The 27,438-nt window shown below is 35.6% G+C and overlaps 1 protein-coding gene across 7 annotated transcripts in view; it reads left to right on the top strand.

Annotated features, from left to right (window-relative positions):
- Window positions 1-27,438, top strand: part of CUNH9orf85 (chromosome unknown C9orf85 homolog) — a 107,292-nt gene that overhangs the window by 18,332 nt on the left and 61,522 nt on the right. For 6 of the 7 annotated variants that reach the window (XR_004272568.1, XM_032290689.1, XM_032290692.1 and 3 more), the window contains exon 2: window positions 16,469-16,575. Coding sequence is in view for 6 of the 7 variants with exons in the window: in XM_032290689.1 (XP_032146580.1) it covers window positions 16,469-16,575 (107 nt within the window). In the remaining variant the exon portion in view is untranslated. Of the gene's footprint in view, window positions 1-16,468; window positions 16,576-17,967; window positions 17,996-27,438 lie in introns of those variants that run through there. The other variant, XM_032290694.1, reaches the window with a different exon arrangement.

Genomic DNA, 27,438 nt, shown 5'->3' with positions numbered 1-27,438 from the left:
GTACATACTAGCTCATACTTTTTGGGATTGTTCTTGTGGACAACAAAGAGTGGTCATGATACATACTGTGCTTAATTCTAACCTGTGACACATTTTCCAGGTTAATATGTTGGAAGGAGTCCTAAACTTGGAGTCAGGACAGCACCAGTAGACACCACACGTGGCAACTGAGTCACTCTTTATATAACTTTGGGTGTGTTATACCAATCTATAAGTTAGAATATCAATATATAAAAATACCACTTATTTTCTTTCACGCAAGGATGATTTGATAATAAAATGAAAGAATTATAGGATAAATTCAGATACGGCAAAACTATAGAATAAAATATATTTTGTTACAGGTAATTTGCATTCTTCATTGAAAATATATATCAATTTTATCCCTTAGTTTTTTATATCCTTGTCATCAAAATCCTCTTTGTGCTATTTCTTTTAAGAGTGAGAAAATGCTGTCAACTGAAATTAGGTAAGTCATATGTGAATACTGAGCTTTAAACTAAATGAATCATGGTACAATCTAATTTCTTCCTGATGTGAGTTGACTCCTGAATTCATTATTATCATAAATAGTTTATTCTTGTGACATATTAATATGACCAGAGCAAGGCAACTATCTTTAAGGAAGTTAACTAGTTTTAAGATGGTAATTGTCTTCTTAGACCTGACCCAAGTAAATGACTTACAAAGTAGATTTTCTTAAAAGATAAATCTTTTGGTTTGTGGACATTACCAATTATTATGTTTGAAAGACTTAGCTCCATACATCCCTATTAGGAAATAAATATCATTCTTCTTTTTTGTTTAATACATGTTAAACAATAGTCCATCAGTGGTTTGTCTCTTTTAAGATCACTAACTTGGGGCATACCATACCGGTTAGACAAGATCTCAAATGGTGACTAACTTTTAATAAGTGCTTATAAAAACATGTGTGTTGCCTCATGACACTACACAATTGCTGCTTTAGTGGTGCTTTTTGCATTCCAGTTGAATTGTACATAGGTTGGCCCATATTGCTCACCATTTAGTTAGATCTCAGTGTATTGAAAATCTGGGAACAACATCATAGAAAACTATATCCTCCTCTCTTAGAATATTGCTTAGCAAAAATAATGTATTGTTCTCTAAATGAACTTTTCCAACTTTGAAATTTTGTGACTTTTAAATAATGTATAATACTCTAACATTACTTTAGGAACAAGCCAGCATATTTGGCCCTATTTATAAAGCAGTTAACATACCAGTGTTAGAATAAAACACTGTATCAATCAAAATGTATGCTCTGCCAAGTCACATATTTATTTTAATATTTAGAAGATCTGAAAAGCTATAGGAACACATGTTCCACTTGTAACTTAATAGCATGCCCTAATCCTAAAGATATCTTTTTATGGATTCTGCCTCTGCTGCTTCTGATTAATTTTGTGACCTCAAGCAAATCTCTTAATTCTTTGAGCCCTGGGTTTCTCATCTGCAAAACAAGGATAATTATACCTACTCCTAGCCACAGGAATGTTGTAAAAATAGCAGGGAGAATTTTTAAAATGAATTAGACAGGTGGTTTATAGATTTATGGTACCAGTCTTTTGAATAAAAATTATTTAGTTTGTTATTGTTTTTATAATAAAAACCAAAAGACCTATTTTGCAGTAAACTTGTAGATAAATAATTCTTTCCTAAGAATGATTTTGTCTAGATACCTGACCAAAGTACAGCCATGTTCCATGCACATGAAATCACTCAGACTTGAGTAAGCAAAAGAACGTTGACCAGAAACATAAACAACCAAGCAGGGAGCTAAATGATAAGTATAATAGAAGAGCTGAGAAGATAGAAACACATGCATATAGCTGTATTTCCTTTAATTTTTATGTGAATATTCTCTGTTGGAAGATAATGTTTCAGGCTCTCTCTTCCCTGTTTTTCCTCAAAATACTTATTACTCTCCCTATTAATTATGATATACCACTTTCTGTATATGATGATGAAGGTACGGCCATGTGGACAATAAAGACAGAAACAGGCCAGGCATGGTGGCTCACACCTGTAATCCCAACTCTTTGGGAGGCCAAGGTGGGAGGACTGCTTGAGCCTAGGGGTTGGAGACCGGCCTGGGCAACATAGTGACATAGTGAGACTCTGTCTCTGCCAAAAAGAAAAAAATAGCCAGACATGGTGGCACATGCCTGTGGTTCCAGCTACTTGGGAGGCTGAGGTAAGAGGATTGCTTGAGCCTGGGAGGTCAAGGCGATAGTGAGCCATGATCCTACCATTGTACTCTATCTGGGTGACAGAGCAAGGCCATCTCAAAATAAATAAATAAAAAAGAAGACACAAAGGTTGAGATTCACCGATCTAGAAAATACCTACATTTCTTAGCATGTTTCTAATTTTAGATTCACTAACAAATTTGGTCTGACCTTTGAACTTATTACTAAGGCAGAGGTAAGATCAAGGGAAGAGTGAGGAAGAAGGAATAGTTTCCCATCCTTTAAGGTGTTTAGATTTGGCTTAAATTTCAGAAATAGGAGTAAAGCCAGAAACTACTGATATAAACTTTATTTTTTCTGACCATGCAGGAAATCAGTCCAGAAAACAGATGATTTCTATACAGTGCAGTACTCATGTCAAACCATGTCTGAATTAAAGGACTTTAGTCATACAGAATGAGAATTTGGGAAAAATGGTATCTGGGGGTGATGCATTTTGATAACACGATTTTGGAAAAGCTTCTTAAATAATAGCTCTTCTGGATTCCTGACCATATGCCTCTACCATATCTTTTCCTGTCAGTTCAGAGATTATTCTGGAGACTGTTTCTGCATATGCTAGACTAATGTATCAATATCTGAAACAGCCTCCAGAATGTTTAGTCTGTAACTAAACAGTGTGTACTTGGTAAGCACTGTATATTTCAAAGCTTTAAGTCATTTGTTTGGAGCTAAAAATTCATCATCCCAAAGAATCAATGCTCTCAATGGTGAAATTAAAAATCAGTCTAAGATTTAGTTTCCAAAAGGGAAGCAGTATGGAATAGTGGGGCAAATGATGAAATTTACAGTCAGGGGCATGGTCTTGAGCCCTGGTTGTAATATTTAGTAGTTGGGCAATCTTGGACAGATTAATAAACCTGTCTGGGTTTGTTTCTTCCTATATACGGTAAGAATAGTGCTATTCATCCCTCAACATAGTTGTAAAGAAATGATATAATTAATTGTAAAAGTAGATTTTTAAGCAGAAGGTACTATACACTTGTCAGCAATTTATTATTTCTCACCTACACTACCAGTGTTGTTTAAACTATAAGAATAGTAAGTATCTTTCTAAGGAAAAGTGTGTTACCTCCTTAATAGTATTCCCAGTAGCAAAGGTGAGATACGGAACACATTCCTCTAGAAATGTCAGTTTGCTTTAACTGCCTAGGGCAGTGGTTCTTAGACTTTGGTGTGCTTAAGGATCATCTGGAAAGCTTGTTTAAAATGCAGAATCCCAGGTGCCAGACATTCTTAATCAGTATATCTTGGGGTTGAGTCCAGGAATCATCATTCTTAACAAGCCTCATCTGTGATTCCGATGTATGCGGTCCTCAAATCAAACATGAAACTATTCTGGTAATTACCTTCTCCTGTATTTGATGCTCAGATCTGATATGCTAGTCTACATGAGTAGCTTTCCAAGGAGCACACACACTCAGTTTGTGCAAGTAGGTCTACCTTACCTTGGGAAATGGTCAGAGGAGGAAGGGATTGTTTTCATGGAAGCGCATTGTGTCAGAACTATTTCTTGGTATTAATCATACCTTACTTACTCTAGTGCATTCCCCATCCCTTAACTATAGGTTATCAAAGTATTACAACGGAAACACCCGAGTTATAAAACCACAATCTCAGAAGGTAGGGCCCAGAAACCTGATTTTTTAATATACTCTTCAGCAGGGTCTTATAGACACTAGAGATTGAGACCTGGCTTCAAACTTGGTCTTCTACAGAGTCATGGCTTTGTCCCAGCTCTGTACTAGTTATTTTCTCTGTAACCATTTATTGAATCTAGACTATTTCATTTTTATGAGACAATCTATGATAATAAAAAACAAAAAGAAGCAAACCCTGGGAAAAGAAGAGAATCTGACTTCCAGAGTTACTATGTTATTTGAATCAAATGTTCAGTTTTCAAGAAAAAATCCTAAGGCATAAAAGAAAAAGAAGATATAGCTCATTGAAAGGAAAAGAAGTAAACAGAAACTGCCCCTGAAAAAGAACTGACAGTGGATCTATTAAAGACTTTGAAACAGCTGTCTGAAAGATACTTAAAGAACTAAAGAAATATGTGGAGAGAGCCAAGAAAATGAAATATGAATAAAATGTAAATATCAATAAAGAAAAATCCTAAAAAGAAACCAAAAAAAAATTATAGAGCAAAAAGTAGAGTAACTAAAGTGAAAAATTTACTGGAGGGATTCAAAGGCATACTTGAGCAGTCAGAAGACAGTATTAGGATTCAAAGGCATACTTGAGCAGGCAGAAGAAAGGATTAGTATACTTGAAGATAGGACAATGGAAATGGTCAAGTGTGAGAAACATAAAAGATTGAGAAAAAGTGAACAGAGTCTAAAGAATCTACGGGATACCCTCAAGTGGACCAACTTATATTTTGTGGAATTCCAAAAGGAGAAGAGAGAAAGTAGCAGAATATTTAAAGAAATAATTCCTGAAAACTTCTCAAACTTAATGAAAAACATGAATGTAAACATCCAAGAAGCTCAAAGAACTCCAAGTTGGGGAATATAAAATGGTACCGCTGCTCTGGATAACAGCATGGTGGCGCCTCAAAAAATTAAAAACAAAGTTATGTGATCTTACAATTCCACTTCTGGGCATATGCCCAAAAGAATTGAAAGTAGGGTTTTAGAGATATTTGTACATCCGTGTTCATAGCAGCATTATTTACAACAGCTAAAACTAGAAGCAACTGAAGTATCCATCTAGGGACGAGTAGATAAGCAAAATATGTTATATACATACAATGTAATATTAGCCTTAAAAAGGAAGGAAATTCTGGCATATTCTACAGCATCAGTGAACCTTAAGGACATTATGCTAAGTGACATAAGCCAGTCACAAAAAGGCACAGTTAGCCAGGCACAGTGGCTCACACTATAATTCCATACTTCGGGATACTGAGGGGAGAGGATCACTTGAGGCCAGCAGTTTGAGATCAGCCAGGGCAACACAGCGAGACCTGCTTCAAAAAAAAAAAAAAAAAGACAAATACTCTGTAATTCCACTTACATAAGATACTTAAAGTGGTAAAATTATAGAGACAGAAAGGGGAATGATAGTTGCCAGGGGCTAGGAGGAAGGGAAAATAAGAGTTATGTGTTTCAGATTTGGAAGACGCTAAGAGTTCTGGACATGGATGGTGGTGATGGTTGGACAATGTGAATGTATTTAATACCACTGAACTATACACTTAAAAATTGTTAAGATGGTAAATTTTATGCTATGTGTATTTTACCAGGGAAAAAAACAAACTGTTAGCTGTTTGGTCTTACTCCCTCCATCTGTACTCTGTAACCCATCTCCTGTTTGAGAGGCCACTTCAGTAATACAGATTAGGAATGAGGACCTGATATAAGGAAGTAAAGAGATATAAAGGTGAAAGGAGAGGAAAAAGTAAAAAAAAAAAAAAAAAAAAAATGACCTAAGTTTTTTTATCTAAAGATTTTTATAGATGAAGTTTGGGACACCAGAAGAACAGATTGTATTGCTAATTGAGTGCTGTTTAGTCTGTGAATTTTAGGTGTCTCAAGGATTTCTATGAGGAGGAAAATGGGTATCTTACATGCAGTCTGAGACATCAGAACTTCCAGAAAGACATTACTTAGCCCTGGGGACATAGTTTTGGATGTAATCTTCATTGAGCTCATTGCTGAGGCTGTAGTTATGCATTCAGTTGACCTGGAGAAAATGATGTCAAAAGAAGGGACTGAACAGGGTTGAGAGAGAGTTGATGACTAAAAGAAGATGTATTAGCAACAGATCTTGAGAAGAAGCAAATGGGATTGAAAGTACTACCCCTCATGTAAATAGAGTATTTTTTTCAGGAAAGACATTATTTCTAGATAAAACCATTGACATTCAAAATTTGGAGGAAGGAAAGGTGTACTTCCCATATTACTGCTGTAACAATAAAGCAATTTGTTTCCATTTACATGAGTTTTTCTTGGGTTATTATTTACTGCAAGTATCTCATAGTTAATAATGAAGATAGTTCAAAGATAATTTTAAAACATTGTATTGTAAGTCCTTTCTTAAAAATATTTTCTAATGTTCATAACACTTTCCTGAATTGGAATGGAATGAAGAAAATTAAAAATCTTCATACTAGAGTTCTTTGTTTAAGCTTTTTTTGGGGGGTCGGGGAGAACAGGGTCTCAGTGTCACCAGTGGAGGTCAAGCCTTGACCTCCCATGGTCAAGGGATCTTCCCACCTCAGCTTCTGGAGTAGCTGGGACAACAGGTGTGCACCACCTTGCCCAGCTAATTTTCTTTATTTTGTAGAAACAGAATCTCCCTACGTTGCCCAGGGTGGTCCCAAACTCCTGGGCTCAACTGATCCTCCCATCTTGGCTTCCCAAAGTGTTGGGATTATAGCCCTGGCCACTGTACCTGACCTGTTGAAACTTTGAAAGTTGTGATAGATTTATCAGTGCAATGTTTGTTAGAATGCTTCACAAATATTATTTGTTAAAATACAATGCCAACCTATTTTAATTTCCTTAAAAGTAAGTGAGAAAAATATAATTGGGAAAATAAAGTTGCTTAAATAGGTTTTGTCTATTGCCAGAAAAAGGTAACTGCTACAGCATGTTTCTGCCTGTAGGTAGGTGTGGCTCCACTTGGCGCATGCATTAGGTTTGTCAGTGAAAATCTAGGTAGTTTGCTTAGTTGCTGAAATAAATCAGTGGTTAGTTTGTACACAGACCCTGTCTGCATAATTGCAACTGACAATAGCCTTACCCACTTATTGAAAGAATAGTTCTCTGTTTGGGATGATCAGAACTCATTTTATATTCAGTCTTTGGATAAAAATGTGATTGTTCATTTTTGTAGATGTCATTTGTTAAAGATTCTACCAGTAACAAGGAAAATGGGAGAGGGAATTAAATATTATTTCTTGACTAGAAAAAGATTATATTGTGAGTATATTGAACAAAAGGGTCATTTTGAGTATTTCTAGTATATGTTTTCATTTCTCAGTTTGTTATTGGTCTTTTAAAAACTTGTGATAAATTTAGAGTGAATGGGAGCAGGATGGACTAGACTTCAGAGAATATTGTTTTAGCTCACAGTGCAGATCTGTGCAGATCTATATTACCTATACTTTAGATATCTTTTAATTACATTTTTATGGATTAAAATCAAATATTACTGAAATATTTATTTGATATATGTGTATATATCAGGTTTTTTAGGGTAATAACTTTGCTCAACTTGGACTGAAGTTTTTGTGAGGAATTCTTATAAATGTTGATTACTCTGTAATTAGTTATGTGGAACAAATGTAGTTTCCTAAAAAGAAGTAAGCTGGTAATAACTTTGATTTTATATTTTCCTTAAATGACAATAAAACCAATTTTACTACCAGAACTCATTTCAAAAGTATTTCTGGGCTATTTGTATGACTAACTCATTTTGTGAAATAATAAAATACATAAAAATAGTAAGGCTAAGTAACTTGTCCAAATAAGGTATTTTTGGGGATAGTACACATTCAAATGATTACTTCATATCACATTTTAAAAGGGCTTATAGGTTTGAAAGTTTTTATATAGTAGCAGTATTCTGTCTATAGTAAATATAATATGTTGATTATAGCAAGAATTTTAATTCCTTTCTTAAAAAGGAAAATGTAGTGTCTTCTATTCTTTTAAAAATTTTAACTGCCAAGATAAAAAAGCTAAGCAAGTTTTCACGGACAGGAGTGGGACACATTTGCTTCACTATCCAAATAATTATGTGCACTCATTCTAAATTTGATCATTTTTAAAAAATACAAGTCAGTTGAGTTGAGTAGTATGCACAAATTTGAGACTTCTTGTATACTAATTATAGCAACAATGTTTACAAAATAAAATCATTTTATAATTATTTCTGTATTGGTAAATTGGCAGTTAAAACAAGAATATGAACTGTTTTTTTCTCTTATTCTTATCCATACATATAAACTCTTTTTGGAGAAGCTTCATAAAGGAGTAGTATGCACTTGACTAAAGAAAGGGATATTTATTCTTTGCTATGAGATTTTGGATCTAATAAAATTCCTTTAATTTTCTTACAATGTTGTTGAAATGAGACCAGAACTTGTTATGTATAAATATAATGGGATGGGAATTTACATGTTTATTAGAAGTTTTCTGATATTTATAGCCTAATGTATTTAAAATATATATATTCAGAAATTAGAAACATTTAAACTGTCAAATAATAGGTAATAGGTTAAGTAAATAATATTACTCTGAGAGACTATAATACAGCCAAGAAAGACATGCTTTAAAAGTATATATGTTAATATGGAAAAATGAATAAGTTATAAAACAACATGTGGAAAAAAATGTGAACTTTTGTAAATATATATGCTTGAAGTGCTGCAAAGTATAGAATCTCTGAGTGATAGGACTTTTTTCTTTATCTGTATTTTTATATTTCTACATTTTGAATATTTATATGTAAGTACTCATTGTTTTAAATCTATAAAATTGATCTGTAGAAGTATTTTTCATCTATAAAATAGTAAAAAATAGTATACATACAATACTATATTATTGTATGATTTTCTTATTATTATATGATTTTCTTCTCTTGTGTTCTTCTAAGGTATATAAATTCTCCAGCACCTGAGAACCAAAACAGACAAAACCAAAACCAAAGACATTATTAGAAAAAAAACAACCAAATTACTATGGAGTACAATTCCTCAAGAATATGCACTCAGGCCGGGCGTGGTGGCTCACGCCTATAATCCCAGCACTTTGGGAGGCTGAGGCGGGTGGATCACGAGGTCAAGAGATCGAGACCATCCTGGTCAACATGGTGAAACCCTGTCTCTACTAAAAATACAAAAATTAGCTGGGCATGGTGGCGCACGCCTGTAGTCCCAGCTACTCTGGAGGCTGAGGCAGGAGAATTGCTTGAACCCAGGAGGCGGAGGTTGTGGTGAGCCGAGATTGTGCCATTGCACTCCAGCCTGGGTAACGAGTGAAACTCCATCTCAAAAAAACAAAAGTTGGATAAATTGAAGTACTTACCATAAAGCTGCAGGAATCAAGACAGGGTGGTATTGGTGAAAGATTAGACACATAGATGAGTATGACAGGACCTGAATCCAGAAATAGACCTACACATACTTAATTTTTGAGAAAGGTGCAAAGGCATTTCAGTGGTGCTGGAAGAATTGTACATCTACATAGAATTTTAAGAGAATCCCATGTACAAACAAAAAGTAACTCAGAATAGATTTTAGTCTAAATATAAAACCTAAAATTACTGAACTTGCAGAAGAAAATAGATTAAGATCTTTTTGATTCAAGAGTCAAAAAGTATGGTTCATGAAGGAGAAAAATTCATAAATTGTTCTTTGAAATTAAAAAGATCTGCTCTTAGGAAGAACTGTTAAGATAATGGAAATGAAAGCATGGATTGGGAGACTATTTTGCAAAGTATGTATCTGATAAGGGGCTGTTATCCAGAATATATTAATATATAGAACTCTCACATCTCAATAAGAAAATGAACAATTTAAAAAAAAAAAAAGGCAAAAGATTTGAATAGACACTTGACCAAAGAAAATAGAGGGTGGGGCTGGGCGCAGTGGGTTATGCCTGTAATCCCGACTACATGGGGGCTTAGGCGGGAGGATCATTTGAGCCCAGGAATTTGAGGTTGCAGGTGAGCTATGATCATGCCATTGCACTCAAGCCTGGGCAACAGAGTGAGACTTTGCCTCTTAAAAAAAACGAACAAAAAGGCCGGGCGCAGTGAATCACCTGAGGTTGGGAGTTTGAGACCAGTTTGACCAACATGGAGAAACCCCGTCTCTACTAAAAATACAAAATTAGCTGGACATGGTGGCGCATGCCTGTATTCCCAGCTGCTCGGGTGGCTGAGGCAGGAGAATCGCTTGAACCTGGGAGGCGGAGGTGCAGTGAGCGGAGATCACGCCATTGCACTCCAGCCTGGGCGAGAAAAGTGAAACTCCGTCTCAAAAAATAAAAAATAAAAAAACCCACCATGGCAAGTAAACACATCAAAAGATGGTCAACATTATTAGTTATTAGAGAAATGTAAATTGAAATCATAATGAGATAACGCTACATACCTATTCAAATGACCAAAATTTCAAGTCTGGGAAATAATGTAGAAAAACTGAGTCTTCACATATGGCTTGTAGGAGTGCAAAATGGTACAGCAACATTGAAAAACTAATAGTTTCTTATAAAATTAAGCATCCTATTATACAACCCAACTATCATTCCTAGGAATTAACCCAAGATAAATAATATGTCCACACAAAAACTTGTATGCCGATATTTATTAGCACTCCAAACTAGAAACAACTTCTATTGTCCTTTATTTGGTGAATTGAATAAACATTACGATAATTTATACAATGGAATACTATTCACCAAATAAAAAGGAATGAGCTCCTCAAATGGGTATGTACTTAACCATTGCATTTATATGACATTCTGGAAAAGGCAAACCTGTAGGAACAAATTCAAAATCATTCTTACCTGGGAGGTAGTAGACAAGATTGACAACAAAGGGGAATTAGGGAACTTTTTGGAGTGATGGAAGTGTTGGAAGTTTGGTTGTCAGATTTATTAGAACTGTATACTTAAAATGGGTGAATTTTGTGATATGTATGTACCTCTAAACTGATTTAAGCTGACAATCTTTTTTTTAAAAATAATTAATATAGAAAGAATAGAATTTGAGTTAGCATTCTTCATCACTTAGTAAAATGAATGATTCAAGCAAAGATCATGAGTGGATGCTAAAACCATGAGGGAAAGTATTACTGTGGTACGGTACATTAACCTCCATAGATTATTATAATCTGTATAATTTAAAAAGATCTGGGTTACCACCTTAAGCAAGTTATCAGTCAAATTCAGCATAGCTGACAAGGTGATAACTGGACAGTATGTGCCTCCTGACTTGGAGTAATATGAAGTATTGTGCTATGAAGATGGTGCTACTCCTACACAGCAGTGAATTTTTCTGATCCAAAAAATATTTAAACTGAATATAATTAATCCTGTAAGCCTAAATTCCACTTTATAGGCAATAAATAAATGAGTTAAATTACAGTATGAGAAAATGGAAAAATCTGGAATGTAGGATATTCTCTAAAATGACTTTCCTGTTACTTTGAAAAATATCCATTTAATAGGGGATAAATCATAAATAGCTGAAAAGAGACATAACAGCTAAACAGTACTTAAATACTGACTTATCCTGATTTGGGGAGGAAAAAACAGGTCTGAAAGCTGTTTTAGAGCAGTTGAAATTTCAACATAGATTGACTACATGCAGTGATATTAAGGAGTTATTTTTCATTTTTCTTAGCTGTGGTAACAGTATTGTGGTTAAGTACAAGAAAGTCTTTATTGCTAGGATATGATGAGTATTAAGAGGTGAATTGTCTTGATGTTCATAAGTTATTTTACCTGTACCCATACACAAAAAAAGCAAAAAGGTAAGATGCTAATAGTTATCTCTGAGAGTGTGTATATGGTATGTATTAGTAGTATTGTTTTCACCAAGTTTGACATTTCTCATAATAGAAAAGAATGCTTTTAGAGCTCAGTTGAGAGAAATAGTATTTATTGAAGATGGCTTTATGATATGCAGTGCACTACTACAGTTCCATGACTATCAGGGATTTGTACCTACATTGTAAACCAAGAATAACTTTGTTGCACTCTGTTTAGGTATTATAACACTGGCCTACATTGAGAACCAGAGTAGAAAACAGTTCTGTGAAATGCTTTTGTGTTATAAGGACGTTTTTGAGAGCGTTGCTTACCGTATCACATGGTGTAGGAAAGATGAATCTTTACATTTCAGTAACAAGAATAGCTGTGCTGCTTCTGAGAAACTGGATTTTTGGCACGTTACAGACATTGAGTTATGTTTTACTGGGTGCTAGAAAGCTCAGATCTCATTTGTGGCCCATCTCTAGCAAGGGTACTTTCCAGCTGCACTCCTGACTGCTTTGCAATTTCCCTCCTACCCTTACTTTTCTCTCATTCTGATTCCCTCTTCTATTTTTTCGTGTTTTGTAAGATACTTTATGTCCAACAGTGTTTTAGCCACATTTAAAGGACATTAAATAATGTAGTTTATGATTTGAAACTCACAGCCTACAAGTCGGATTTTCATGTTACTGTTATTAGTTACATGAATTCTTGCCCCCAAATCCAGGCCAAATTTAGAATAAGGGACTGTTTCTAGCAAATTTGAAAGGACGTACTTTTAAAAATATGATTAAATAAGATATAAAAGTTTCTATTTCTGGAGTAACGTTGTAGTAGTAGTAGCATAAAATACCTTATTTTAGGGGATGAGTAATACAGGGAAAAGAACAAAGTCAGTTTATGGAAATACATTTTTAGCATTGGAATTGGCACTGGCATTTTTCTTTGAGAATTTCATTTTTTGATTCTGTTTTTTTGTTTGTTTGTTTTCAATTAAGAGGAATAACTAGGCCTTTATTTTACCTTTGGAAATTCTGAAATAATTATTATGTACAAAAAAAAAATCCTAAGGAAAAATTATTTTAGTTGCTTTTGAATGGTATTCAAATTTTTTTCACCTACCATAGTATCTTCTTTCTGTTAAATGATACTTTATATTTTATAAAATATTTTTCAGCATCAGCATGTTGATGCAGATATAATATTTACAATTTGCTCCTGCTACCTTCTTGGGATTTGAAGTCCTTTCTCACCCAACTTCTGTGTGGCATTACTGTGTTAAAGATGTATTGTTGGACAACAAATAGAATGCTTAAAGCATCAATAACAATACTTACTTTAAAATATATTGTTGTATGGGCTGGGTGTGGTGGCTCATGCCTGTAATTCCAGCATTTTGGGAGGCCGAGGCAGGCAGATGACTTGAGGCCAGGAGTTTGAGACCAGTCTGGCCAAATGGCAAAGCTCCATCTCGACTAAAAATATAAAAATTAGCCAGCATGGTGGTGCATGCCCGTAATCCCAGCTACTTAGGAGGCTGAGACAGAAGGATTGTTTGAACCCAGTAGGCAGAGGTTGCAGTGAGCTTGAGATCGCACCACTGCACTCTAGCCTGGGTGACAGAACGAAGACTCTTGTCTCAAAAAAAGAAAAAAACAAGTATGAATCGCAGCTAAAACATTATGTATATATTAAGTAGGCATGTCTTTTGATGTTCCTTAAGTTTATTCTAACTTTGAAAAGTATTCATTTGATAAATAAGGGTTTCTTTCACTGATTCTTAAGTTCAGTGGACTCTTCCACTGAAGATTTTTTTTTTCTCTTCAAAAATCTGGAAAGTAACTTGTTGAACTAAATGACCGTTATAGGCTTTTGTATTTATAAAACTTTTGATTTTGTATTTGGGCATCCTTAAATCTTAACCTTAATTATCTATGATCTTCTACCATGAGGGATATACTAAAATTAACTACCAAAATAGGGTAAATTTTAAATATAAATGTGAATAAGGTAAGATTGTAATTTCCTTTGCCCCAGGCAGAAGGATTCCTAAAACTAGGATTAACTTTCTTTGCTCACATCTCTGGAATTCACTTCTATTATGCCAAAATATGGTAAAACAGGTATATACTTCTCTTTTTCTCTGCATCTATTTTTAAGTGAAAAGTACTATTCTTTTTCATTCTTACTCTCATTAATTTGTTAACACATAAAAATCAAGTTTAATTTGATAGTAGTGCCTGTTAGTCATGTGAACTCTGTACAACGTATCTATTTATACTGCTTCATACATCACTCACAGGACAAGTTCCCACAAAGACCTGTTTTGTCCTACTGTTGATCCACCCTAAAGAAACCAGTTTCCAAACTATGCACAGCTTTGTAAGTCAAGATGAACTTGTCAGAAATTGGATACAGAAACAAACAAGAAACCAAAGAATGCTAGTTAAGCAGAATGTGTTATATGTAATAAAATTGCAGAAAATGAAATGTTCTGTGTCCCAAGAATATTCTAATTAGGAAGTTATATCACATTCATATTGTAGTCATAGTTCAAAGTCATCCAGTTAAGGAAATATAAGTAATGCTTAGTAAGATGTTCTAGACAACAGAGAAGACAAATGATGAATGTGAACTTTGATTCTGCGTTTCTTAGCTAGCTTTATCCACGATAACTATTAATAAGTACCAAGGTTGAGAGGAAGAGAAGTTTGGTGTGTAGGTACAGATTCCCTTCTTCTGGAAGCAGTTAGGGGCCCAGAGTAAGGAGGGATTATAGTAGCATGCAGAACTGGGACTCTCCATCTATGTCCAGAAGGAAGAAAAACACGCATATACCATTCATAACAGAATATATTTCTCATCCCAAAGTTAAACACAAACACAATATATTCATACATCCTGATGGTAAAGTTTCCTTGAAGAAACAGAAAAATTAAATAAAATGGAATATATTTCACAGTTTAATTTATGGTTTTTTGCAATATTCCTGAAATATTCTCTCATTGAATAAAGGTTTTATCAAATATTTTGTCTTCTTGTTTAGAACTTTGAAGAATACCAAGCTCTGTTCAAAAGTTGTTTCTTTCAGATGATCTGATCCAAACATTGTGCTTTTAACTTAATATCTAATAGCTTCCCAAAGAATCTGCATACTTGTGATGCATTTCTTTCTCTCCTTGAGAAATTTTAAAAGGAAACAAAAGAAGCAAAGAAAATTTTAAATGTCTTTTGCTCGTTATTCCAACAATAGGCAAAGACCAAGCTTCCACAGCCAAAGCAAACTAGAGAATTCTCAGAGTACTCAGTAAAAATATATAATCTATGTCCTGAATCAAATGAGTATGTTATAGAAATATAAAACTATTAGAGAAAATACATGACACATGTAAATTTTTCCTGCCTTCTTTCCCAACACATTTTGAAAAGAAAGTTGTAGTAAGAAGATCTTTTCCTTATAAAGCCCTTTCTCCACCACAGATAGTCACATGAAAATACATATTTTTTAATTTTGAAGAAACCAGGTTAGTAGAGGGAACTTTTCTAAACCTTTTTTAACATGAGAATTCAAAAGGATAAAATTGAATAATGAAATGCCTTTTTGCTTCTGGCACCCCTTCCTCAAATTTCAGTCTGTTCTCCCCTACAAACTGACAATTCAGGACAGCCCAACTTCTCCATTTAATTCCAAGTCACAGGGAGGATTTGAATTGTAGAAATGAATATGAGCTAGGTTTTCTCTTTTATTACTATGTTTTTATTGAGATATAACTTACCTACCATGAAATACACATATCTTAACTATGCAATTTGAGTTTTGACACATGTATACATCAGAATCAATTGGGAGGTTAAAATTTTCTAGATGAGGTCTGGGCACAATGCCTCATACTTGTAATCCTAGCACTTTGGGAGGTCAAGGCAGGTGGATGGATCATTTGAGGTCAGGAGTTCAAGACCAGCCTGGCCAAAATGGTGAAACCCTGACTCTACTAAAAAAAATACAAAAAATTATCCAGGTGGTAGTGGCACACGCCTGTAATCCCAGCTACTCGGGAGGCTGAGTCAAGAGAATCGCTTGAGCCTGGGAGGCAGAGGCTGCAGTAAGCCAAGATTGTGCCACTGAACTCCAATCTGGGTGACAGAGTGAGACCCTGTCTCAAAAAAAAAATATTCAAATGATTCTAAGCTACACCTAGTTAACAACCATTGCTGGCCAGGCACCGTGGCTCATGCCTGTAATCCCAGCAGTTTGGGAGGCCGAAGTGAGTAGGTCATTTGAGCTCAGGAGTTCAAAACCACCCTGGGCAACAAGGTGAAACCCCGTCTCTACTAAAATACAAAAAGTTAGCCAGGTATGGTGGCGTGCGCCTATAATCCCAACTACTCAGGAGGCTGAGGCAGGAGAATCGCTTGAGCCCGGGAGGTGGAAGTTGCAGTGAGCCAAGATTGTGCCACTGCATTCCAGCCTGGGCAACAGAGTGAAACTGTATGGGGGCAGAATGGGGAGGGAAGAACCATTGCCTTTGTAAAAAAAACAAAAAACAAATTGAGTAATGTACATAAAAATACATAATATATCATAAATTGTTATGCAGATTAAGGTTCAGTTATATTTTAAAACTTACATCTCATACACTCTTATGGGATTTGCAATGCTGGGTCACATGAAATTCTCAATTTGTCTTTCTGTTTGTTTTTAAGAAAATTAATGCAAAACTTCATGATGGAGTATGTCAGCACTGTAAAGAAGTTCTTGAGTGGCGTGTAAAATACAGCAAGTATAGACCATTATCAAAACCTAAAAAATGGTAAGTTAAGAGTCTTCATTGCCTTACTAGTGGTATGTGTATCATAATTTGTTATTTCATTTCCTGATTTTCAACATTGTGTCCAAATAAATGTTAAAGTAAATATAGAAAAAATTCCATTCTACCCTGTAGAATTTCATCTTGCCTGCTAAATCTTGGTTTGTGAAGGCAGACAGATTTAAAAAGTAAATTCATTTTCTGCCCCATTCTTTCATAAATATGCATCATTTTTATCGAACTTTATTCATGAAAGGTGGGTTAGGGCTGAGAAGAGACTGTTTTCCACAATTCTGTCTCCCACTGATTAAGGTAATACTATGCACCGTAGATTATCTTTACCAATTCTTAAAAGGGATCAGACCTTTTAATTCAACTTGTGAAGATTACTGAATGGCTTAGATTAAAATAAATGAATCACTAGATTCATAACTTATAATGTTATTTATTTTTAGATTTTGTTTCTGAACCTTCCATCCCTAACTCCTTTTTTTTTTTTTTTTTGAGATGGGGTTTCGCTCTTGTCACCCAGGCTGGAGTGCAGTGGTGCAATTTTGGGTCACTGCAGCCTCCGCCTCCCAGGTTCAAGTGATTCTCCAGCCTCAGCCTCCAAAGTAGCTGGCATTACAGGCGCCTGTCACCACGCCTGGCTAATTTTTTTGTATTTTTAGTAGAGACTGGGTTTCGCCATGTTGGCCAGGCTGGTCTCAACTCCTGACTTCAGGTGATCCGCCCACCTAGGCCTCCCAGATTATAGTCATGAGCCTGTAATTGGGATTGCAGCCTTGAGCTACCCCACCCAGCCTTAATTCTTGTGTAATTCTGGGGTTCTTTTATATCAGCCTTCTGTGCATCCTCTATAGCTCCCTGACATCCTTCAGCTCATCTGTGTAAGGACAGTATTAGAGGGTAATTGCTGAATGAAAGAGAAAAGTGATTATCTTAAATAAAAATTAGGATTGTTCCTTTCACATGATAAGATTTAATTTGGTAGTCTACATAGTAGCTATTTAGACTATATTTGCTCACTGTTGCCTTATTTATCTTACTATTCAATCAATAGTTTCATCTTTGAATGCACTCCTTCCTCCTTTATGGGAGAAAATTTTGCTTAAAGTTTAGAAATTTAGTCTAAATAATAGATAGAATATGACTTTTGCTTATTTCTACTAAAAAATTATGTTAGCCTTTTGCAAATCTAAAACTCGATATATAAAATAATTTGTTTACTTCAAAATATTAAAACACTGAAAGGTAAAAGCATCAAAGAAGGATAAACTAACATAAGCTTTTTAGATTTTTTTGTACCCCCTTTTGGAGCAAACTATTTAGTATTTATTATAGGTATAGTTGAACCTCCTTATTTATTTATTTATTTATTTATTTATTTTTAAGACGGGATCTCACTCTGTCACCCAGGCTGCCTCGTGGGTTCAAGCAATTTTACCACCTCAGCCTCCTGAGTAGCTGGAGCTACAGATACATGCCACCATGCCCAGCTAATTTTTGTATTTTTTTGGTAGGGACAAGATTTCACCATGCTGGCCAGGCTGGTCTTGAACTCCTGACCTCAAATGATCCACCAGCCTCAGCCTCCCAAAATGCTGGGATTATAAACGTGATCCACCCGCCTTGTAAATAGTTCTACCGGCTTCTTGCTCCTTTTAGTCTTTTCTTCCTGTTCTCTAGCATTTCCTCCCACAAGAAAACACTTTTAAACAAGTCTGATGAGTTTTATGCTTAGTGGCCCAAACTAGCAGTAAAGAAATTTGGCAACTATTTGTTACCCAATTTTAGATTTCCATGAATGAATTAATTGTGTTCTCTAATAGAAAAATTAGATGTTGATTACAAAGTAAATCATGTAGTTTTAGTTAATAAGCCTTGTACAAGATTTGTAGCTTTCTGAATATTTTCAACAAGTTCTTATTCCTATAAAGGTATTTTAAGATTTCATAATCCATCTCCATTTTCTCTTTGTTTCCTAAAAGAATTTGAAGCGTAGGCAATAAACAACATTTATGTCATATTTTAATATATTAGTGCTTTGTAACAAAGGAAATAATTTTAAAACATTCCTGCCTTATCCATCATCAGTATTTAAATCTCTTATCTTTAATATTTGCTAAATCCTGTATATTTATCTTCATTTTGAATGTGTCAGTGTGTAAAAGGTCACATCAGTTATTGTAAATTTTCCAGGTGCTATATTTTGCTGTAGAACTTCTGAACTCATGTATTTTTTTTCTCAAGACAGAGTGAGACTGTCTCCAAAAAAAACAAAAAACAAACAAAAAAGGAAACTGCTAGTTAAAACAAGATCTTGTAGAGGAGGAAAAAAATCCATTCCTTCTATCCTTCTAAGTTCTTACCCCTGGCTCTGTAACAAAAACCAGATTAGCAAGAGAAAAATATACAGATTTATTTAATGTAAGCTTTATGTGATACAGAAACCTTCATAAGGAAACAAAGACCCAAAGAAATGGGTAAACCTATGTGTTTTTATGCTATGTTTGATGAAGAGTGGAAAATCATGGGATAATGTGATAGGGGACGAAAACAAAGGGGCATGAGCTAAGCCTAGTAAACTAAACAGCAAGGCCTGTTCATTCAGCTGCCTCTTACTGTTTCTCTGTTTTTAGAGATAATCATGGTCCTTTCCTCTAGGTATAGAGGGCACCTCTTGTAGTAAGGTCTTAGGGCCTACTTCAGGGATGAATCAGAGAGTCCTTCCTGCATTTGTTGTTTGTCACATTTCTTCAGCTCAAAATATTCAGTATGCCAAGGGACCATACTCTGCAGTAGCATGTTCTGAATCCCATCAGTCTAAACATATTACTTAGGAGGTTACTTGCCTGGCCTAGAACATCATGTATTTCGGATGGTCCTGAACACATGGCACATTAGATATATTGGAAAGCCAGCTTTCAAACTCCAATACAGGATTGAAAGTATTATAGAAAGTAAAACTAACAATTATTTGCATTGCTTTCTTTGTGTATTAAGACTTGACCAACATTGTAAGGAATTTGAATCCATTGCCAATGCTGATGGTAGCATAACTTGCTTTAAAATTTTTAATGTTTTGTTCAAGCTAATTACCTGTAAATTGAATTTGTCATTTGTTAGGGTTTGTATATGAAGTTTACGGAACATTATCTTTTGTCTTCGTTTTAGGTTTTTTTTTTTTTTTTTGAGAGAGAGTCTTGCTCTGTCACCCAGGCTGGAGTACAATGGCGCAGTCTCAGCGCACTGAAATCTCCACCTCCTGGGTTCCTCCTGGGTTTAAGCCTTTCTCCTGCCTCAACCTCCTGAGTAGCTGGGACTAGAGGTGTGTGCCACCACCCAGCTAATTGTTGTATTTTTAGTAGAGAGGTGGTTTCACTATGTTGGCTAGGCTGGTCCCCAACTCCTGACCTCGTGATCTGCTCGCCTTGGCCTCCCAAAGTGCTGGAATTACAGGCATGAGCCACAGCGCCTGGCCTTAGATAAATATTTTGTATTAAGATTTATTTTTGTAACATACTGAGTATTTCCATCAGTTAAAATGTTAATATTGTTTCACGTGTCTATCTGTTGCCACCAATTATGTAACTAAATTATATAGATAAAGAAAAGTTCAGCAGAACATAAAATATAGGGTGTAGTGGGGCTCTTTATAAGTGACATTTCTTTTGGAAGGAATAATATCCCGGTTACTGGGAAAATTAAAACTTTTTCTCCCATTTGTTTATCTCGTGAATCACCAAAAACCACACATTAATTTGTTCATGGGATCTATTGCCAAAAGTTAAAAGAAAAAGAGTTTGACATCTAAACTCTTCATACTTACATGTTTTAACCATGAGAAACAAAATTATACTATACTGCATTTGTAGTTGACAGACAATATTTCATGTTTCTCTTTTTCTTTTTTCAGTGAGGTGACATGCTACAGGATTTTTATAAACATGTTCTTTATGGAAGTTTCAGTTACTGAATACAATCCTGAACCATCTCCAGATACTTTTTAGAAAAGAATAGATGTCCTAACTTAAGTTGGGAGAGAGATGAATTGAAAATTATGTATTTGCTGGAGGAGGATAGGATGATGGCTATGAAAGAGGAGGGGATAAAAAGCATCTCACTTATCAGTGATGTATAAACAGTGTGATACTGGTACTGTCCTTTGACATAATGAGCTAAATCTCTCTGACTACTCAAAGCTTTAGGTCTTTATAGAAATAAAAAGATAAGCTCATAAAGATAAAAAAAATAAAAAGCACCATGACCAGCTGCCACTCTTGTTTTATATACTGCCCTTTAATCAGAAGTCAGCACAATATGTACTAGGGGCACCCCACCCATTTCTTAAGGCCAGTACCTGCTACTCCCTGATGGAGGGCTGCAATGATGGTGTCAGCACCTTCCTTGACACGGGGTGGCACAAACATTGTTAGACCTGAATAAGAAGGTTCAGACTTTAAGATTATTCACATATGTAAGAATTAGGATTCAGGAAATGTCTAAATCTTTTTGTATAAAATTTTATTTTTCAAGTGCCTTGGTTTTTACTTTCGAAAAAGAACCTCAAAATGAAAACCATTCATTACCATTTCTGGTCAATCCCAGGTCATTCATGAACACTGTAAATAATCTCAATATGGAGCTGAATTATTGGAGAAACCAGAGATCTTATAAACATAAAACAGCCCTGGTCAGTAATGGCTATGAAAAAAGTAATGTAAAAATATATTAAATAATTTATATAAATCTTAAGGAAGGAATCTTGATATTTTTATACTTAAGTCATTATAGACATTTATATATTTTCCAGGTACTAGAAATATAAATGTTTAAAAGATTTTGTCCCCTTTCTCAAGCACTGCAAGGCCAGATGAAATTAGTTCTTTTCTTTATTCTGGGCTCAGAAGGATTATACTTCTTACCCAAGACAAAAAAGTAAAGCAGATGGAGTTAAGGTTCAAATGCAAATTGATTAGATTCCAAAGCTTTGTTTTCCTTTTCTCTCAGTGAGTTCTCAGCATTGTATTATTCAATTCAAAAGGTCCTTTTCTCCTCTTCACCTGGACCTAATGCTTCATTAATTTTTACAAAGGTCACCTATCTTGTTTATGGCCATTGTCTACTGTTGAGTAACACATACACGACAGAGTGCCAGCCTGCTTTTATTTTTTAATACATATACCTGTGGAACGACAAATAGATTTTGCTTTCAGGCCCTGAAATGCCTATGCTGGAACCTAGAAACCTTTTTTTGACTTTTATTTCAGGTTACCAAACAACCTTTTCTCCTATTAATTTAGAAATGTAGTAGGCAAATACTCCCATTTATATGAGAATCTTGAGCCTGCTTCTTTTCTCTTTCCACCTATTAAAAAAAAATCACCAGCATTATAATGTTAGCTTATGTTTCACATTGCCATAGTAGTAGAAAAGAAAAGAGAAGCTGGTATAAAACAGCAACGGTCCTCAAACAGATTGGGGTCTGAGCTTGGAATTGGACCTGTGAATTCTTCACATCAGTGGTTCTCAAATAAAGAGGTAGGTTGGGGGTAGAGTTTGTCCCTCAGGAAGGGTGCTACTGACACATAATGTGAAGAGACCAGGCATGCTGCTAAACATCTCACAGTTCACAGGACAGCCTCCTGCCACAATAAAGAAATGTACAGCTCAACATGTCAAGAGTGTCTTGGTTGAGAAGCCTTGTGCTGTACCAAATAGATACTCAACAAAGCCAAGGCACTGAAACATTCTGTATCTTAGTTGAGTATACCTTTGTATCTTATCAAACTTTTCAGCTGTCAAATTCTTTAATACAACAAAAGCTTATCCAGGAGTCCAGTGAATATAGCAGGCTAAAACAGAAGTGCCCTAAGTGAGGAGAAGGGAGCCCAGACCTTAAATGCTGTGTGATAAATGTGAAAGTAGATTTCATCATAAAAATATTTCCAGTGAAGGAGGAAAGAGCTAATATAACCTTCCTTGGAACCAGCGTTACTCTAGAAATGTCTGGCCTGAGAGTTTCATGTCATGAGGGTGCTTTATTCATTAAGCAACTGTTCCTTTTCGTTAAATATTTTAATTGAACAGTTACTCCCCTGGCCCTCACATCCAGGTGTTTAACTCCTCCTGATTTATTGCCTCTCAGCTTTTATTCCCACTGATTGGTACCTCTTATCTATTCATACTTTGTTGTGTTGAATAAGTAAATTATTCTCTTTCTTTGAAATTTATCATTGCATCTCATATCACCTCTACTCAAATACCTCTGTGGGTTCAGAGTTGACTAAACCAGTGATTTAAAAAAAAAGTTGGAGCGGGAGGCAGGCACAGTGGCTCATACCTATAATCCCAGCACTTTGAGAAGCTAAGGCAGGAGGATCACTTGATTCTAGGAGTTTGAGACTAGCCCGGGCAACATAACAATACTTTGTCTCTACAGATAATTTCAAAAATTAGCCAGGCATGCTGACGTACACCCTCATCCTAGCTGCTGGGGAGGCTGAGGCTGGAGGATCACTTGAACCTGGGCAGTCAAGGCTGCAGTGAGCTGTGACCACACCACTGCACTCTGGCCTGGGTGGCAGAGAAAAAAAAAACACCATATTTTATATAAATTGACTCAAGGGCTCCAGTGGTGATGGGTGGGACTCCAGCATCTGGAGGCTAAGAGAGCTTTGTCACCAGAGAAGTTCTGCTTTTATAGGTCTACCATAATATGAGAGTTGGCTGGGGGGATTGGTTGGTGGTGGCAGGGGGTGATCCTCTGGACTGTAGGGAAAAAGGTGATGCTGTTTGGGAGAAAATGAGATAGGGGCTTGAGATGTTGCCAAATAGATTATGTTACAGGACAAGGGTCCCAATCCAGACCCCAAAAGAGGGTTCTTGGATCTCGTGAAAGCAAGTTTCTTAAAAAAGTAGACGAATAAAAGAATGGGTACCCCGTAAACAGAGTAGCCCTGAGGGCTGCTGGTTGCTCATTTTTATGGTTATTTCTTGATGATATGTTAAACAAGGGGTGGATTATTCATACATCCCCTTTTTAGACTATGTAGGGTAACTTCCTGGCGTTGCCATGACATGACATTTGCAAACTGTCATGGTGCTGGTGGGAGTGTAGCAGTGAGGACGACCAGAGGACATTCTAGTGGCCATCTTCGTTTTGGTGGTTTTTAACCGGCTTCTTTACTCAACCTGTTTTATCAGCAAGGTTTTTATGACCTGTGTTTTGTGCTGATGTCCTATCTTATTCAGTGACTTAGAGTTCCTTAATAACTGCCTGGGAATGCAGCCCAGTAGGTTTTGGCCCCATTTTACCCAGCTCCTATTCAAGATGGAGTTGCTCTGGTTTACACACCTCTGACGATTATGCCACCATAATGAAAGAATTTCTATACCCCTAAAATGTTGCTTAATAGAGTATCACTGTCCTCATTTTTCAATGAATACAAATTAGTGGACAGAGAGATGTATTAACCAGTTTATGATTAAATTTGTGATAGTTTCTTGACTCGATCCTTGGCACTGGATGATTGTATGTCTCTATCAATTGGCATTCATTTCTTATATTTGTTCATTGATCAAGCACTCAAGGGAACAAGAGTCTCCTTAAACTAATTGTAATCATAATTTAGATAGGTTATGTTAAAAGAAAACTTTAGACAAATTAAATTTAACAGAGTTTAATTAAGCAAAGAATGATTCAAGAATCAGGCAGCCCCCAGAACCGGAATAGTTTCAGAGCAACTCTCAGGGCCACCATGTGGTTCAGTAATATTTTTGGACAGAAAAAGGAAAGTGACCTTACAGCAAACTGAAGTACATAAACATTTGGATTGGTTACAGCTTGGCATTTGCCTTATTTGAACCTACTTTGAACACTTGGCAGACTGCAGTTGGCCAAGACTTGGTTACTCTTACAATAGTAGGTTACAGTCAGTTTACATATCAAGTTAGGTTACAGTTCAGTATATACAGAGAAACCTTTAGGCTAAACTTAAAATATGTACCCTGGCACATTAGGCCAAATTTAATTTATCAGTAGATTCCATCTGTAACCATGCAGGCTGTACTTGTTCTCAGTGTTTAAAAACTGACCACACCACTCACCAGGTGGTACCTGAGGAATAATGTATGCTATATGCAGTGATCAGTACCACTTGAGTCCTTAATCTCCATGTAATCTGAATTTGTAGTATCTGAGTGGAGATCCATGATTTAAATGACTAATTTTATAGTCTGTATGCTTTGAACACTTTGACTTGCCTCCATTTTGATATGTTTGTAGTCAATGAAAAGGAAAAATGAATGGATACAAATCCATTTATTTTACAAATAAATTTGTAGTCAATGAAAAGGAAAAATAAATTGATTTTTAATGCATTACTACATAAAGAATTTTTTCATGTTTTTTCTTCTTTAAAGAATACATTTATTTCATGATATCTGAACATTATATGCCTTATTGTGAATCTTCTAATGACACAACTGTTTACATGCTAATAAGCATTGGTGTTTATCACAATTGGTAATAGGAAGGGGAATGCAAAAGTTTTTTATTTTTATTTTTTGGAGACAGAGTTTCGCTCTTGATACCTAGGCTGGAGTGCGATGGCATGATCTCAGCTCACCACGATCACTGCCTCCTGGGTTCAAGTGATTCCCCTGCCTCAGCCTCCCAAGTAGCAGGGATTACAGGGATGCACCACCACACCTGGCTAATTTTGTATTTTTAGTAGAGATGGGATTTCTCCATGTTGGTCAGGCTGGTCTCGAACTCCCAACCTCAGGTGAGCCACCTGCCTTGCCCTCCTAAAGTGCTAGGATTATAGGCATGAGCCACTATGCCCAGCCCACAAAAGCTTTATATTTCATAATACAGTTTGAGCGTCCCAAATTCCAAATACAAAATGCCCTAAAATCTGAAATTTTTTTGAGTGCCGACATATGCTCAAAGGATATATGCTCATAGGAACATTTCAGATTTCAGATTTTTGGATTTGGGATGCTCAACTCTAAGTATAGTGTTAGCAAATATTCCAAATCCTGAAGGAAAAAAAAAATCTGAAACACTCCTGATCCCAAACATTTCAGATAAGGAGTTCTCATTTCAGATAAGGGATTCTTAGTCTATGGTAGGGTATAGAGAAGAGTCTTTGACTAGGTGAAATAGCCAAAGAGAAGTGAACAAAGTTCAGTGCTTTCATGATAGAATATATGACAGGAAGAAACAGTATAGAATATAAAAGGTGTCGGTAAAAATTGAGTGTTTTATTTGTGTGTTTATTGCCTAAAGACTGACTTTTTTAAAACTAGAGACAGGGTTTCACCATGTTTGCCAGGCTATTCTCCAACTCGTGACCTCTGCCCACCTCAGCCTCCCAAAGTACTGGGATTAGAGTCATGAGCCACAGCACCAGCCAAGGATGACTTTCTATTGTTTTATGTTTACCACTTAAACTAACATAGCAATGTGATTATTTATCCAGTTGATTGATTATCAAGCCCCTTCCCATCCTGCCCCAAATTTCATCCATTATTTTTGTTATTAATTTAGGGTATCAGACTAAGTAGAAATAGAAGATGAAGCTCATAGCAGTTGTATTCATTATATTTTAAAGGTTTATTGGCTAAGAGAGAAGAATTGGCATTTTTAAGCATTGAGTTACATTTTGCACCAAGCTCTAGGTGATATCTCAATCTATTTCATTGAAATAAGTAATTATTAAATATCATTTTACCCAGTGAAAAACTGATTACTTACTGCTGCAAAGAATGTAATAAATTAGGAAGGAAAAAAATTGTTCTAAAATACAACAGGAGAAAGATATATTAAATAATTAAGCCTTCATTGTTAGCCTGTTCCTGTTTCTAGATGTGTGTGTATCTATGTGTAGTTTATTTGAAAAAATCAGGTTAAGTTTGTGATGGCAGAGGTTATTAAGATGAAGATAGTCGAAAAATAAATGCTATTTTCCAGAATCCAAGCACAATTAAAAGGTAGTAAATACTTCAACTGTAGTCCAGGTCTTTTGTTTCTCCTTCCTGCCTCATTCCCCATAAACACGGTAAAGATGGACTATAAATAGCTGAGAAAACCCCTATAGTTGTTTATGTTTTTCCTAACATGAGCCATGATACAGCATCACTTCCATGAATAAGGATTAGGAATGGCATTGAAGAGAATGTTTCTTAGATCAATAAAATACTTTCAGTAAGAACTGTCCTCTGGGATGTAGAAGTAGCTTTTGGTATTATAGAACCTTTACTGGTATTTTGGAAGTACAGTCATTGTACTATTTAAGGTCTGAATGATGTATCCTTTCTAGTGGAATTTTAAGTGTAAAAGGTTGAAACCAGAACACTTAAGAAGTCCCTTAAAAGTAGAAACCATATTCTATTAGTGGGAATTTTGAGAATTATTGCTGAAATTATTTAGAGAATTTTTAGGAAGCCGGTGTGGTTTGGGGAAATAGGGTAAAAGGAAAGGAAAAGATCCCAAATACTTGAAGCTGGCCTGGCTAAGGACATCATTGAAGGTAATTAAAATATTTTACCCCCAAAATGTATTTCTTTGACATACTTTGAAATGGCTGCCACTTCACCATCTTGACAGAAGTTGCCTTGCAAAGCTGTCTTAAGTGGGGAAAATTTGTATCCGTATAGAATCTCCATTAATGCAGTCATGCCCCCTCCCCTTTCTCTTTCTTTCCCCAGATCCAGAAGAGATTGAGAGCAGGAAACCTTTAAAAATCTCTCTGAGGGAGGCTCCTCTACATAACAAGACCACCTTTGCTGGCCAAGCCTCTTTCCAGCTCTGTTTTACCAGAATCTAAGCCCCCATTCTTTCTGTAACCTCAAGAT

The sequence above is a fragment of the Sapajus apella genome, unplaced genomic scaffold (assembly GCF_009761245.1).
Source record: "Sapajus apella isolate SASKATOON/1434 unplaced genomic scaffold, GSC_monkey_1.0 scaffold24, whole genome shotgun sequence".
Taxonomy (NCBI): Eukaryota; Metazoa; Chordata; class Mammalia; order Primates; family Cebidae; genus Sapajus; species Sapajus apella.
Note: the sequence above shows the minus strand (reverse complement) of the source record. Positions and strands in the feature narration are given on the sequence as shown.